Source organism: Gymnoscopelus braueri (genome assembly GCF_963280865.1).
Source record: "Gymnoscopelus braueri genome assembly, chromosome: 17".
NCBI classification, from domain to species: domain Eukaryota; kingdom Metazoa; phylum Chordata; class Actinopteri; order Myctophiformes; family Myctophidae; genus Gymnoscopelus; species Gymnoscopelus braueri.
The window spans coordinates 15,440,308-15,455,165 of record NC_137617.1 but is presented as its reverse complement, the minus strand read 5'-3'; the positions used below and the strand labels follow the sequence as shown (position 1 = coordinate 15,455,165).

At 42.8% G+C, this 14,858-nt stretch overlaps 1 protein-coding gene across 1 annotated transcript in view; it reads left to right on the top strand.

Annotated features, from left to right (window-relative positions):
• Positions 1-14,858, top strand: part of LOC308104997 (regulator of G-protein signaling 7-like) — a gene marked incomplete at its 3' end in the record, with an annotated part of 124,719 nt that overhangs the window by 100,641 nt on the left and 9,220 nt on the right. The window contains exons 10-15 of the mRNA XM_080455632.1: positions 6,247-6,321; positions 7,056-7,097; positions 7,358-7,456; positions 9,652-9,713; positions 9,913-10,023; positions 12,231-12,356. Coding sequence (XP_080311758.1) covers positions 6,247-6,321; positions 7,056-7,097; positions 7,358-7,456; positions 9,652-9,713; positions 9,913-10,023; positions 12,231-12,356 — 515 coding nt within the window. The remainder of the gene's footprint in view (positions 1-6,246; positions 6,322-7,055; positions 7,098-7,357; positions 7,457-9,651; positions 9,714-9,912; positions 10,024-12,230; positions 12,357-14,858) is intronic.

Genomic DNA, 14,858 nt, shown 5'->3' with positions numbered 1-14,858 from the left:
TTTGACGTCCGTGAGCCTGCGAACAACAAAAGCAGTTAAACGCTCACTATTTCACAAACCTTAAAGGAGGTAATTGCTGGCCATTCTCTGCTTCTGTGCTGCAGTTTGGTTTAGTTTGGTTTAGTTTGAAGAAGGCCTGTTCTTCTGGGCTCAATTTCCTTCTATTGGATTCTTATCTGCCTGTTTCAATTTAGCTCTTATCCTCTGCTCCATTGTGTGGTGGTGCTCTGACCTTTACTGTTCCCTATAGTGTTGTGTTGTGTTGTGTGTTTTTTTCTGCTCCATTGTGTTCTGTTGTGACCCAGTCGGTCCCGCTGTGTTGTGTTCTCTTACTATGTTCCCCATTATAAATTGGTTTGTGATAATGGAGATGTGTGTGTGTGTGTGTGTGTGTGTGTGTGTGTGTGTGTGTGGACAAAATAATAATTCCCCTCATTCTTCATTCCAGTCGTCTCACTACAGTACTAGACCAGTGTCCCAACAGGCACCGGTCTACTCGGGAGCGATAAGTCAGGAATGATGCCCGTTAGGAACGCATGCCCCTCCGGTTAATATGCATTACCCATTGTACTCATCGTATCCGTTGTCAGAGTACCCGTTGTAGGCTACCCATCTGTCGGTGTACCTTTTATGCCCATATATGGAGTTCCCTGTCAGCTAGCTCTGGTCCATAGCGTTAGAAGGAGTTCCCCTTAACGCTATGTGACTTTTCGGGCATTGCCCGCATACCCCTGGAAGTGCAGCCTCTCGACTGTAGTAAAAATAAAATGTACACTTTCGCTACTCACCAAAACAAAGACGGTTTTAATATGTTGAAAGCCTACTTTGCTTACTGGGAACACTCTGAGCCCCCCACCTACAGTCTAAAATACACTTTTTGGACAGAAAATTCAACATTCCACCAGATGGGGAAAAAAATGTGTTACTCCACTGCGCCCCCTACAGATCTTGTCAATAGAAAAATTCCATTGACCATGGAAAAAAAACGTCTTTGTTTTGGTGAGTAGCAAAAGTGTATTTTAATTTTTGTATTAATGTCGAGAGGGGGTCGCGGCCTGAAAAGGTTGAGAACCACTGCTATAAGCCAAGTTGCATTGTACCAGGGTCTTTAGTCGGATGGAAAGGTATAAGCACATCAGGCAATGATTCACTAAATAACTGCTCTACAACGCTGTTTCAAACCCTGTAATTTAACTTAACAAGGCAAGGCAAAATGAAAGTCTGAAACTAGCAATTATTTTCCGTTTCCATTGTCTGAGCATGGATGATGCACTAGAGGTCTGACCCATTCATTCAGTTAACGCATATTATTAAGGAAAAACATCCTCAAAGCACTCAAACGCAGGCAGAAAGATAACTCCATGCGCTGCAGTAGCAGATTAGATTTAAATAAAAACATTAGAAAACATCGGTCGCATAAGTCAACTAATTAAGATGTCTCCAACAGAATAATATTCACCACTTCAAAAAGGGGACTGTAATTTGGCTGATGGACATTTTTAATTTCCTGTTAATAACCCGTAACATTGTTTAGGGCCAACATAATTAATCACGCCAGAATATATTTGTCTCTCTCCAGATATGATATCTCTCTCTCCCAACTGGAACAGGGCGAATCCTCATTAGCGAAGGTCATTCTGTGTTATGCAGTTAGAAAACATCTCCCAAGACCTCTGCCCATGCCTCGTAATGAATGCAACTCCTGCAGCAATTGTGTGTGTGTGCGTGCAGTGCACACTGCACACAAATGTCTGTGGGGCATAGCGATAGGGGTGTGCCGATACACTAATTTCATGATACGATACGATATTGGGCTCAGGACATCGATACAATATCGATACGATATATGGCACTTTTTTATTATGAAAATATATGGGGGGGGGGAAAAAGCTTATGGAAATATATGGGGGGGAAAAGCTTATGGAAATATATGGGGGGGGGGGAAGCAAATGCAAACAAATACTTCTGTTTTTGCATTATTATTATTGCAAAAAAAACGTTTCGTTTTTTTTTTAAAACGATACATATCGTCACGAAAACGTATCGCGATATATCGTGGGACGATATATCGGCACACCCCTACATAGCGATGGAAGAAATACCAAACTAGTACAAAGAGAGAGAGAGAAAATATCACAGACATTGAATGTTCCAACTTCCAACCCGCTGGTGGATTTTTCATTCCTCTTTCATTCCTTCCAGTACAGCTTCATTTTAGAAAGGTCCTACAGCCATGTGTTGACACAAAAGGTCTGCGTATTGTCGAGTCACATCAAGTCACATTTATTTTATGAAGCACGAAAACAACTCTTGTTGGGCAAAGTGCTGAACAGACCAGAAGGTATAGGTAAATACAGAAACCATCAGCATAAACCATAAATCATACAGCTCAAAGGCACAAAATAAGCAATAAGCAATAAACACAGTAAGAACACAAATAAACCATAAAAGTAATAAATCATCCAATGATAGATATGCAGCCAGATCAGGGGGAATCAATTGCTAGTAAATAAAACTCTTGAGTCTTGAGCCTGGACTTAAAGGATTCAATGGAGGGGCAGATCTAACAGAGGGCAATGCTGTTCCACAGCCTAGGTCAGTGGTTCTCAAACCTTTTAATTTCAAGGACCCCCATAACTCTCTCAGACATATTGGCAAGAAATTGGGCTGCTTCCTTACTTCCTTCACAGGTGTTACCAATGATACTAATGAAGGCTCTGTTCCATTTAGTGTGGCAAAGTGGTTCTCAAACCTTCACCTCAAAATTTCAAGGACACCCATAACTCTGAGAGTGTACAAATGGTTCCATTTGTACACTCTCAGAGTTAAAAACAACCGTAAGGGGCCATTTGGAACCCCCTCAAGGAACCATGAGGGTCCCTGGACCACACTTTGAGACCCACTGGTGCTTCCAGTGAGCCAACATGCACAACATCAGCACCCTGACTCTGTTTGACCAGAATGGAACAGAGCCTTCATTAGTATCATTGGTAACACCTGTGAAGGAAGTAAGGAAGAGGCCCAATTTCTTTCCAATAATGGCTGCTGCTGCATACAGCCTATTCAGGCATTTACCAGGCGCTCTTACGCAAGAGCGCAAGATTGGAATAAGCAGAGCAGGCATGAACTCTAGTCACCAAACAACAATAGTTACATAAGTAAGAGTGCAGAGTTAAGTTAGCGGGACAGATGGGAGCCACGAGTCAGCTGAGCTGACCTTGGGGACCTGGGTGTTGTTAAGAGGGGTTATAAGTTCAGGAGTAGCATATGCAGGGGCCAACCTATTAAAACAGTCAGGAGAATCTTAAAATCAACTCGCCAGTGTAGGGAGACCGGGACAGGGTAATGCGTTGAACTTGCACATACTGTTTCCTGAATATATATATATATATATATATATATAAGTGTGAAAGGGTAGATGAGGTTGCGGTTTCTACTAATATAAATGCTTTAACACATTAAGACCGGGAACGTGTGTCATTTTTTTGATTTCTTTGGGCTATTCAAAAATAGCAGATATAGCTTGTAGATCTGCTATTTTTGAATAGCCCAAAGAAATCTTAAAAGTGACACAGATGCGTTCCCGGTCTCAAAGGGTTAATAATTCATGGCATCATTTCAACTAAACTGAACTGCGCAGCTGAAGTGACGTGAACTGAAGCTCAACCCGACAGGGCTCACTATACGGTGAAGGTTTTTTACTCGTACGCTATACAGAAGCAAACTTTTGCAAACTCTGCAACTCCCGAGTGCATCTGGTGGCAACTGCTAAGCTGCATGTTAAGCAGTGAGCGGTGGTCAAGGCAACTTCAACTTTATTTGTCCCTGGAGGGCAATGGTGTTTTGCAGCATATAAGAGTGCAACATAAAAAACAAATGAGTAGCAGAGACTCAGGAGGGCTGCGCGTCAGTGAGTCGAGCATAATCACCACAACAACAGTTGCACCATTTGGAAATCATTTGCCATGGGGGAAGCGTTCACATATTTACAGCCTAATAAAGAAGTCATCGTGAATGAGAACTTAATTATTTATATGCGAGCCGTGGTTTGCATTTCAACCAAATCACTACCCTTAAACACGAGCCGACTGTATAGTTAGGACTGTCTAGGAAGAAAATAAAAAAGGATATTCACTGGTTTACTGATCCCTGAAGGGATTTTTTTTGTGCATTTGACCCAGCGGTGTGCTGCTCTGGTAGTTCAATCATTTAAAAGAATTGTCTGAAATATTCAAAACTTTTTTCTCGAGCAACCGTGCGCACGAGAGAGGCTGTTTATTTGCGAGGAGTTGCGCAGCACGAACACACACACGCGTGAGGGAGAGAGAGAGAGAGAAAGAGAGTTCTCTCACGTTCTATATTTGCGAGGAGCTGCGCACGGTGCACAGTGCGAGAGCACACACACACACACACACACACACACACACACACACACACACACACACACACACACACACACACACACACACACACACACACACACACACACACACACACACACACACACACACACACACACACACACACACAGCATGGCTGGACTTACTGCTTGACAGTAGCTTATTATAATGCACATACCTTACTTACGTTCTCTGACTGTAGCTGTAATATTCATATCAAGCTAAAGCCACGCATGCTTCAGGTGCTCTATATCTGGTTTGTTGTGGGACTCGTCAGGACCTGCGGGGCTCGACTGGTAACCTTCTGATTCCCAGGCGGCGGCTTTACCTAGTGAGCCAATGCCTTACCTAGTGAGCCAATGCCTTACCTAGTGAGCCAATGCCTTACCTAGTGAGCCAATGCTTTACCTAGTGAGCCAATGCTTTACCTAGTGAGCCAATGCTTTACCTAGTGAGCCAATGCTTTACCTAGTGAGCCAATGCTTTACCTAGTGAGCCAATGCTTTACCTAGTGAGCCAATGCTTTACCTAGCGAGCCAATGCCTTACCTAGCGAGCCAATGGCTTACCTAGCGAGCCAATGGCTTACCTAGCGAGCCAATGCCTTACCTAGCGAGCCAATGGCTTACCTAGTGAGCTAATGGAAGTCCACACTTCTGTGTCTAGAGCAGATGGGTGCTTTAGAGAGGACAGGGAGAGTGGACAGATGGAGGGATGGTATAAGAGGGGCTGAGGAAGGAGTGGAACTCACACAGCCGAGGGGAAGGAGGGAGGGATGGATGGACGGGGAGAAGGCAGAACAGTGGAGCAGCAGTTTTGGGAGAGGGACTGGCACGCTATGCTGCAGCTGTAAACACACGGACAGACACACACACACACACACACACACACACACACACACACACACACACACACACACACACACACACACACACACACACACACACACACACACACACAAACACACACACGCACACACTCTCTATCGCCCTCTGTTGTTTCTCTCATTGTATCACGTTCCACACCTGCCAAGGCTGCCAAACAACACACAAACAACACAGCATCTGTCCACCATGGATTCCAGTTCAGATCCACGTTTCACACCAAAAGTGTTTCACACTGAATGGTAGAACAGCCCGGGCCACCGGGCTCAGTGCTTATTCACACAAGTCAAACATTTAGGTATCATAGACTGTCACAGCTAATAGACGTAGTCACAGTGGTTTCGTAGAGTTCCGTACTTATGTACCTATGTAAAATGCTGAGATACTGTGATTATTTTGGGGTCCAGGGACCCTTGGGGTTCGTTCTAAATCAATCTGGGATTGATCGCCAAATAAAAAAAATCACACCCTGTGTGAAGTGGGCGGTGTCTTGCTAGCTAATCACAATACTGAATGGAGTCAACCAATCATGTACAAAAAATAAATACATTTATTGAAACACTCTTTATGATGGAAGAAACCATAACTTAAAAAAAACAAATTATTGGGTTTTTTTAAAGTTATGGTTTCTTATATAGGGCTATGCACATGTGTCATGTGACACTGGCCAATCACAGTCCTGAATAGACTGTGATTGGCCAATCACGGTGCAGGGTTAGGCGGGGTACATTTTTGGCCAATCACAGCGCAGGATTTGTTGTACAAATATCCAAACCTCACTTATAGGGGCGGTTTCACCGCCCAAAAAGGAAAAACAGCGCCCCCTGCTGTTGTTGAGCAGAATCTGTTCTTGAGATATTAGTTCTAAATGGACCCTTACACTCAGAGTTATGGGGGACCTTGAAATTGAAAGGTTTGAGAACCACTGATTTACATAATTGTTTTCTCCTGTGTGTCCTTCAGCCCGGCTGTGTCAACACCACAGAGGCAGACATCAAGAAGTCGTCCCGAATGAAGCAGCCTCATAAAACCAGAAAGGTGAGTGTCAAAAATGATTGTTAATCGATAATTTAATAAAATAATCTAATCCTATTTTGGGCATGTCACTATAGGCGAAAATGTATGAGAAATGTGAAAAACCTTCTACAAGCTCACAGCACATAGCGATGTGATGCGTTTTGAGCTTGTGGATTTGATATTTTCACAATGTTTTCATGACACCGGTTTGCGACAATACGACTTGATTTGTTGACATACAAAAAAAGTGCTTCTCTGTTATTTGATTAAAGGAAAAAGCAATTGATAGAATAATCGCTAAGAAAACAATGGATAGTTGCAGCCCTTGTGTCCTCCTTGGCAAACCGACTGAAATGCTCCTCCAATGCTAGAGAAATCCCTGGAAGATTCAGGGTTAGAGCCTGTAGCACTACACTAGTAAAGCCATAATAAACCTTCAAACATGATCACACCAGACAGATGGAGAAATCTATTTGACCTTTGTGGAACATAAAAAGAATAAAAACACCAGCAATTGAGTAAAATGTCCATGTTTTCATTCCCTCCATGTACAAAGTTGATTGCTCTTCACAATTCATCAAAATTCTGTCATTGAATCATGATCATTGTTTTTAATAATGGTCTTTCTGTCACCTTCCTCCTCACCTTCCTCACACTGGTCTCCTCTACGCTTACCTTCCTCTTCTGTCCACCGTGTCTTTATTTCTCTCTCTCTCTCTCTCCCTCCCCCCCTCTCTCTCCGTGCTCGTCTCTAGTCAGTCTATGGGGATGTGGAGAGTGACCTGGATGATGAGAGAGTGAGAGATCATATTATGTTCATTCACAAAATATAAATCTTTTATCACTTTTACCCCGCTCACTCTCTCCATTCCTCTCCCTCACTGTGTGTGGCCCCCTATATTCTCTCCATGTGTGTGTGTGTGTGTGTGTGTGTGTTATGTGTTCTCTCTTTCCCAAATCTTATGAGGTCCCTGTCTGTGTGTTTTTCCTACATGCTTTCTGTGTGTGCTTGTATATCTGTGTGTGCGTGCGTGCATGTGTGTGTGTGTCTCTACAGTCAGTGTACGGCCTGCAGAATGACATTCGGAACCACAGCCCCACCCACACCCCCGCCCCAGAAGCCAAAGAGCCGACGGAGGAGGAGCTAAGAGAACAGGTAAACGTGTCGGTCACCGTCGCGCTGTCCAATCACTCACACGGCGTCAGAACCATGGAGAGAGCAGCCTCCATTCGTCACTACACACAGAGAGGCTTTCTATCCATTTGCTTGTTATGCCAATTGACTCCTCCCCACACACACATATCTGAGTGTTGTCACTGCTGTTGTACCGAGGATCCTCCTGGTGGGGGCTCCTCACTGGCAGGTGAGCCAGTAGGAACCCCCACCGGGAGGATGTAGAGACTTCGTCCCTACTCCTCCCGTCCAACACTTCCCACTGACAGGTGCCGCCCCCAGACCATAGGAGTACATTTAGTGACAAATATCACCTTCCCCGCCCGGCTTCCCTCCCCAAACACGGGCCAATTGTGTTTGTACACTGTAGATCAGGGATGGGAAACTGGCGGCCCGCGGGACGCATGCAGCCCCCCTTTTTTTTCATGTGTATTTTGAATATGTTGATAAAAACAGAATTATTTTCTTTTGCACTTTCAAAATCACAAATAAAAACTAAGTAGTCTAAACATATCCGAAATAGTGAACTATTAACATGCAACTGTCCATGATCCATTTTAATTACAACAGTCCACCAGTAGTGACAAATATCACCCTCCCCGCCCGGCTTCCCTCCCCAAACACGGGCCAATTGTGTTTGTGTACTGTAGATCACCCTAACCCTATACTGTAGATCAGGGGTGGGAAACTGAAGTTTTGTTTAGCAGTACAGCTGTATTTAAGTTGATAGAAGCATTACTAAATGCTAAATAAAAACAAAGCTACTACGAATAATAATTGTTAATATCCCTTATTTATCACTATTATGGGATTTTTGAGTAATGGGGTACTACTGGCGAGAGTGCCGATAAACAATGTGGCCCCCGAGAGTGAGTGTGGAAATGTAGTGGCCCTCACCATCTACAAAGTTGCCCACCCCTGCTGTAGATGCTTCACAAAGCACCTTTGCTTAAATTAAGCTCCATCATACGACAGACAATGTAGGCATTTAGCACAGTGATTCTCAACCTTTTTCATTCCCCCCCCCCCTGTTTAATATGCATTGATTACGCCACGGAAACCCATTTGATATTTAGCAGATGCTCTTATCCAGAGCGACTTAACAATGCGAGATCGGAATAAGCAGAGTACTCATGAACTCCAGTCAACAACAAAAAACTAGGTAAATAGACACACCAGTAGAGTGCGGAGAGAGGACAAAGTAGAAACTAGGCCACCAGGTAAACAATGAACCCAGTATCTGTCTGAACAATAATGCTCTCAATAACATTCAAGTAACAAAAACATGAGCATAAGTGGCCAAGATAATATCTGCAGTGCACAGTAAACTAGCATTGATTGAAGAAAATATGAGAAGAAAGTGATACAAGGAGTGCTAGGGGATGAGGTGGGAGTCTGAAGAGCTGAGTCTTCAGACTATAGCGCCATGCAGGCATTCACACAGAGCACAACAACGATAACTATAACGATAATTATGTGTGAGCATCCACACTGATGTACGATACGTTCTGTAAACAGTGGCACCAACAGCTGTGCAGTCCAACTGTGCCAGAGCCCCCACAGAGAGAGGGGGGGGGGGTCTCAGAGTGCTGAAAGAGGCATGCAATAATCTGACTCTGATTATTAATTATAAGGAGGTGAGATAGTCGTACCTGAGCTAATGACAGTACAGCCTATACAAGCTAGCATTAGCTCTACATTGATAACAAAACCTTACGAGGGTGAGTGACGGATTGCGTCCCAGATCTCAGATGGATTTTGAATGGCTTTCAACACTTCTATCGTTCACAAAATCGCGCTGAAAGTGATCCAAACGATATCGTCCACGGCTATAAGTGTTCAGCACGGGAAAAAAATTACGCTTCGCCGACGCGTTTCACTGTTTTAGTGCTGCTTCACGTCTTCTTTCACTTTCTCCATGCCGTTTGGTGCCCCCCCAAGGTTGGTCAAGCATAAACTGAGCGGGCAGAACTTGCAACTGAGGTTGCCAGGCCATCCTGTCTGCCATCCATTTTAGTTTTTTATATTTACATATTTATAGTTATCATCATCATGCTTGGTGTGAATTGCCCTTAATGGCGGAAAGTTGGGAGTGAGAGAATAGTTTTATCCTCTATAATTATATTATAGAGGATTATTATATTATATATAACCCTTGTCTCGTCTCCTCTCCTCAGATGCAGTATTGGCAAGCACAGTTGGACAGACACAGGTTAAAGATGTCTAAAGTAGCAGACAGGTAAGGTCACCTAATGGACTCTTTCATACAACTAAACAAACCCCCTTATTTACACAGCTACTCAGCTCACTTCTCTGTCTACACCCCTCTCTCCTCTCTCTCTCTCTCTCTCTCTCTCTCTCTCTCTCTCTCTCTCTCTCTCTCTCTCTCTCTCTCTCTCTCTCTCTCTCTCTCTCTCTCTGTCTCTCTCTCTCTCCAGTCTGATCGCTTACACAGAGCAGTATATGGAGTATGATCCGGTCTTCATTACTCCTGAGCCCTCGAACCCTTGGATCTCTGATGACACCACGTGCTGGGAGCTGGAGGCCAGGTGAGGTCCCCCTGCATCTCCTCCTCCTCCTCCTCCTCCTCCTCCTCCTCGTCCTCCAACAGCTCCTTCCTCCCTCCATATCCCTCCTCTTCTCTTATACTGTCTGTCTGTGTTATCCCCCCTTCTCTGCATGCATCCCCAAAGTCTCTTACAAAGCCTTCATTTGTGTACGCCTTCGAGTCGAAAATAGACGATCTACAAGCTCACAACGCGTCGCGCTGCGATGCGTTGTGAGCTTGTAGATCGGCTATTTTTGATATTTTCTTTTTCTTATTCCTTCATCAAAGGTTGGGTAAGTGATATTTTTGGGTCAAAACAAGAAGTTTTGTGTTAAAAGGTTAAAGCTATATATTGTGATAATAATAATAATACACTTTATTTGTATAGCACCTTTCATGGCAGCTCAAAGTGCTTTACAGAGCAAGAATACAACTACCGTAAATTTCGGACTATAAGCCGTGACTTTTTTCCCATTTTTCGACCCTGTGGCTTATATAACGGTGCGGCTTATCTATGGATTTTTACAGCTAACGGCCACTAGGGGACCTCCTAAATCTATGGATTTTACACCCGCGGCTTATAGTCCAGTGCGGCTTATATATGTACAAATCATTCAATTTAGCTGCTGCGGCTTATATTCAGGTGCGGCTTATAGTACGAAAAGTACAACTAATATAGCAAAAAAAAAGCAAAAGCATAAAACATTAAAATAATAGCAAAACAGTGAGGACATGAATAACAACACAGAGATTTAAAAATCAACCAAAAGCAAGAGTGAAGAAATAGCAGATAGGAATCATTGCTGTTTAGTGTTTGTCCAGCACTTTAATAAACAGAAAATGCATTTTCAGGCAGGCTGCAAATGTCATACAGAGTACCCATTATCAGCTTCATTTCTATAGTCTTCCAGTTTCAATTTGGTCTGCTCGTTTCTATAGCCTGTGTCATCAGTTGACCTGAAAATGCATTTTACTTTTTTACTAAAGACCTGGAGAGGCAGGGAGACTCGTGTTGCTGAACAAACCCTCTTTAAGCAATGAGCACTATCAGAACATAGATCTATTTAACACTTATTCTAACAGAGAAATATCACTTACCCTACCTTTTAATCACACTGTACTCAAGGCAAACGTTTGAAATAATTGTGATATATATTGATTTGAAGTCACGTCGCTCAGCCCTCATTTCCCTCATTTCCATTATTATTATTATTATTTTTATTACTATTATCCCTGCTTGAGTTATGGCTCTGTTCTATTGTATTAAGCCTCTGCCTGCGGGGGTGTTGGAGCTTGAAATACGGTGAACGGTTTGCTGTGGGATGGTGTGACATGGACCAGCTTACAGCACAACAACTTGATTGTGTGCAGGCTTTTTACAGAGGCTTTTAATTGGCTTATTGAGCCCCGGCTGGCTGCTATTTGATTTAGCACTGGTCTTCCCACACGCTCCCGTAATGCTACAGTTCTCAATATGTACCACTCTGCATCTGCCTCCACGCTGCTGTGGCCTACTGTCTGTTTCTGTAGTACTCCACCATTTGAATAATTCATAAATCGAATCTTCGCCGTCCGACAGAAACCTTGTATCTCTATATTTGAATTCTTTGTTTTTTTTCTCGTAAATTAAGGCCCTATTTCATCATACGAGAGTGCCGCACAAAAAGTTGTGAAAATAGCCGCACCGCGACGTGTTATAAGCTTATAGAATGGCTATTTTCACAATTTATTTATGTTTTTTTTAAATAATAACACAAAATGAACTGTTTTCTTTTATATGATGTTTTTGCATAGTAGTGTATATTTGTCTGTGATTAAATGTTTCGATGAATTGAGTACAAAGGACCCTAATGGAAACAAGCCATAGTGCTTTCTTGGGTTTAAAATCCTCTCAACAGACCTTGTATTGAACCGTACTTCCCTGTGCTTGTCTTTGCAAACTGTTAGCAAAGTATTCAATCAATCAATCGATCCACCCGACAGCGCCGATGTACTTAATCTCACACCACCTTCAACCCATTTGTGTTCACATAAACATACGTGTGTGTGTGTGTGTGTGTGTGTGTGTGTGTGTGTGTGTGTGTGTGTGTGTGTGTGTGTGTGTGTGTGTGTGTGTGTGTGTGTGTGTGTGTGTGTGTGTGTGTGTGTGTGTGTGTGTGTGTGTGTGTGTGTGTGTACGCGCATGCGCACGTACGTGTGTGTGTGCAGTAAGGAACCAGGGCAGCAGAGAGTAAAGCGGTGGGGGTTCGGTTTCAATGAGGTGCTGAAGGATCCGATCGGACAAGAACAGTTCCTCAAGTTCGTAGAGTCTGAATTCAGCTCTGAAAACCTCAGGTTGGTGCTGCTTCCGTGTTTTATGTTGTTATTTTGAATTTGTTTACTCACTGTAGTGTGTTGTGTTATGTGGTACTTTCTGACAACGATTGCTTGTAATTCGGAACATCATTTTACACATTACGCAGCTATATAACTATATTAGTTCAACGTTTGATTTTTTCTCCGATTGCCTAGAGAGAAATTATAGTTCTCAGACATTTTCACATCAAGGATCCCCAAATTGATGCATATAAGGCCGCAGGCACCCAAAGACTTTGTGCGAGGGACCGCCGAAAGAGAATATTTTTGTTAGATTAGATTTAGTGCAGAAATCTATCTAATATACTGTAGGAGGGGGAGATCATCCTTTGATCTGAATAGTCATTCTTATATATTCTCTGATTGGGCAAACTTCTAGCTGTTGAAATAATAGTAAAAATTAAACTGTCATTTATTTTGCTGGGGACCCACTGGTTCCCCCCTCAAGGATCCCTGGGGGTCCCTGGACCTGAGAACCAGGTTGCATGTGTGAGTTAGGATGTATCTTATACAGAACTATACAGACAGACTGTCTAACATGACAAAAATAACATTACAAAATAAAACATTTAATCGGTTACAAAGTCTGCCATGACTTTTAACACAATGAATCCAGGACCGACATACAGACCTGACAGTGTGGCTTAGCTATAGAGCACCCAAGTCTGACGTAATTTACGCATCCTACCTACGTCGCGTCCCCCCCCCCATTCGGAATACCCATAGACGTGTTTAATATCGCGTCAAATAAGAACTGCGTTCCAAAAATAAACAAATGATCCTGGCGGGTTTTACTCTTATGGATATGAAGCATCAACTGACGGTGAGAAAACGCTAATGTTACTTCCGCCGAATTAGTTAAATTTTCGCCAGAAACAGACTGTATCAAATATGAGTGACTGACTATTGTAAACGATACAGAGCCTCCTCCCTGACAATATCGCCGAGACAGTTTGTTTATTTTTGGACTACAAGTCTTATATGAGACGATTCTAAGATGACCCAATGTTATTCCCCATAGAGAAATTACTTTACGACCCAGGGGATGAACGAGTGACGTCAGGACTTCTGTACTCTATAGTTACCTCATCATCCCCTATGGGACATAACTTATGTCCCATAAGGACCGAATGCAATGGAGAGAGCTCATTGAAGCCTTTATGGAGCATAAGGCTTCAATGAGCTCTCTCTCCATTGCATTGGGTCCCTGGCAGCATGCTGCAAAGCTTCATCTGTTCCAGCTCTTGTCACAGTTCTGTCGCCAGGTGGTCTTGGGCCTCCCCAGGTTTTCTTTTGCCTGTTGGGTGTCCATCTTAATCCATTAAGGCCGGGAACACATCGGTGTCATTTTAAGATAGTTTTGGCTATTCAAAAATAGCAGCTGTTTTAAAGCTAATATTTTTTAACTCCGATCTGTGCTTCTGGGGGTCCCTGGAACGACATATTTTGAGATGGGGTCCGCGGCCAAACACATATAATTTTGGGTGGCTTAACCCATTAAGTCATATGTGTTTTTTTTTTAATTGCACGAGTGCCGCGCTATGAGCTTGTAGATCTGCTATTTTTGCAAATCTTTGAGTATATATATTTTTTTAAGCGAACATTTGTAACTCAAATCTTTCCTTTGGAGGGTCCCTGGAACTAAATATTTTGAGAGGGGGGTCCGCGGCCAAATACATTTTACAATTTCAATTTTGGGTGGTCCTTGACATGGAAAAGTTTGAGAACCACTGATATTACAGCAACATAAGTGTTTCAGAAAACTCTTATGATTTAGAAGACATTTGTAGAATCGGCCTCAGGTCTTAATGGGATAATACATACATAATGCCCTCCATTGGTTGTTGTTATTGTTGTTGTTGTTGTTGTTATTAGACCAAGAGCAGAAACGAGGGTCATATTTCCATGCAAGGGCCAATTGGGCTCTGTATCGATTTGTGTATCGCTGATTGAAAACCGAGCAACAGCAGCAGCATCAGTCAGTATACGGGCCTCAGGAGAGCACTGTACTGTATACCAAACAACCAGATCAATGCAACCAACAAATGGGGAAATTACTAATTACAAGGACGAGGAATCGACCAAATGCAGCGGTTTGCATCCCAACCTTTTCTGGATCGGGGCCCACTTGAAAATCTCGGGTGCCGAGACACTCTTAACACACTTAAGTGTGTTAAGTGGTCAGAACATGTTTCTTTTAATGATCAATCGATCGATTGTGTTCCGACTTCGATCGTTGGAACCAACGTAGTATACTACAAGGTCCCAGTTATTGGTATCTAAATGAAAAATTAAATGTTCAAGGTTTGAAATAAAAATACCATGAACTTTTTTGAAGCATGAATTATTTTATATTAATGCTAAATAATAATATCGTTGCTGTCCGGCAGAAACCAGCTAACTCCATTTTTCCGCTTTAGCATTTTTTTTCCATAAATCAGTGCTATTGAACACCCTTTACGTCTGTGTGTTGATAAAAAA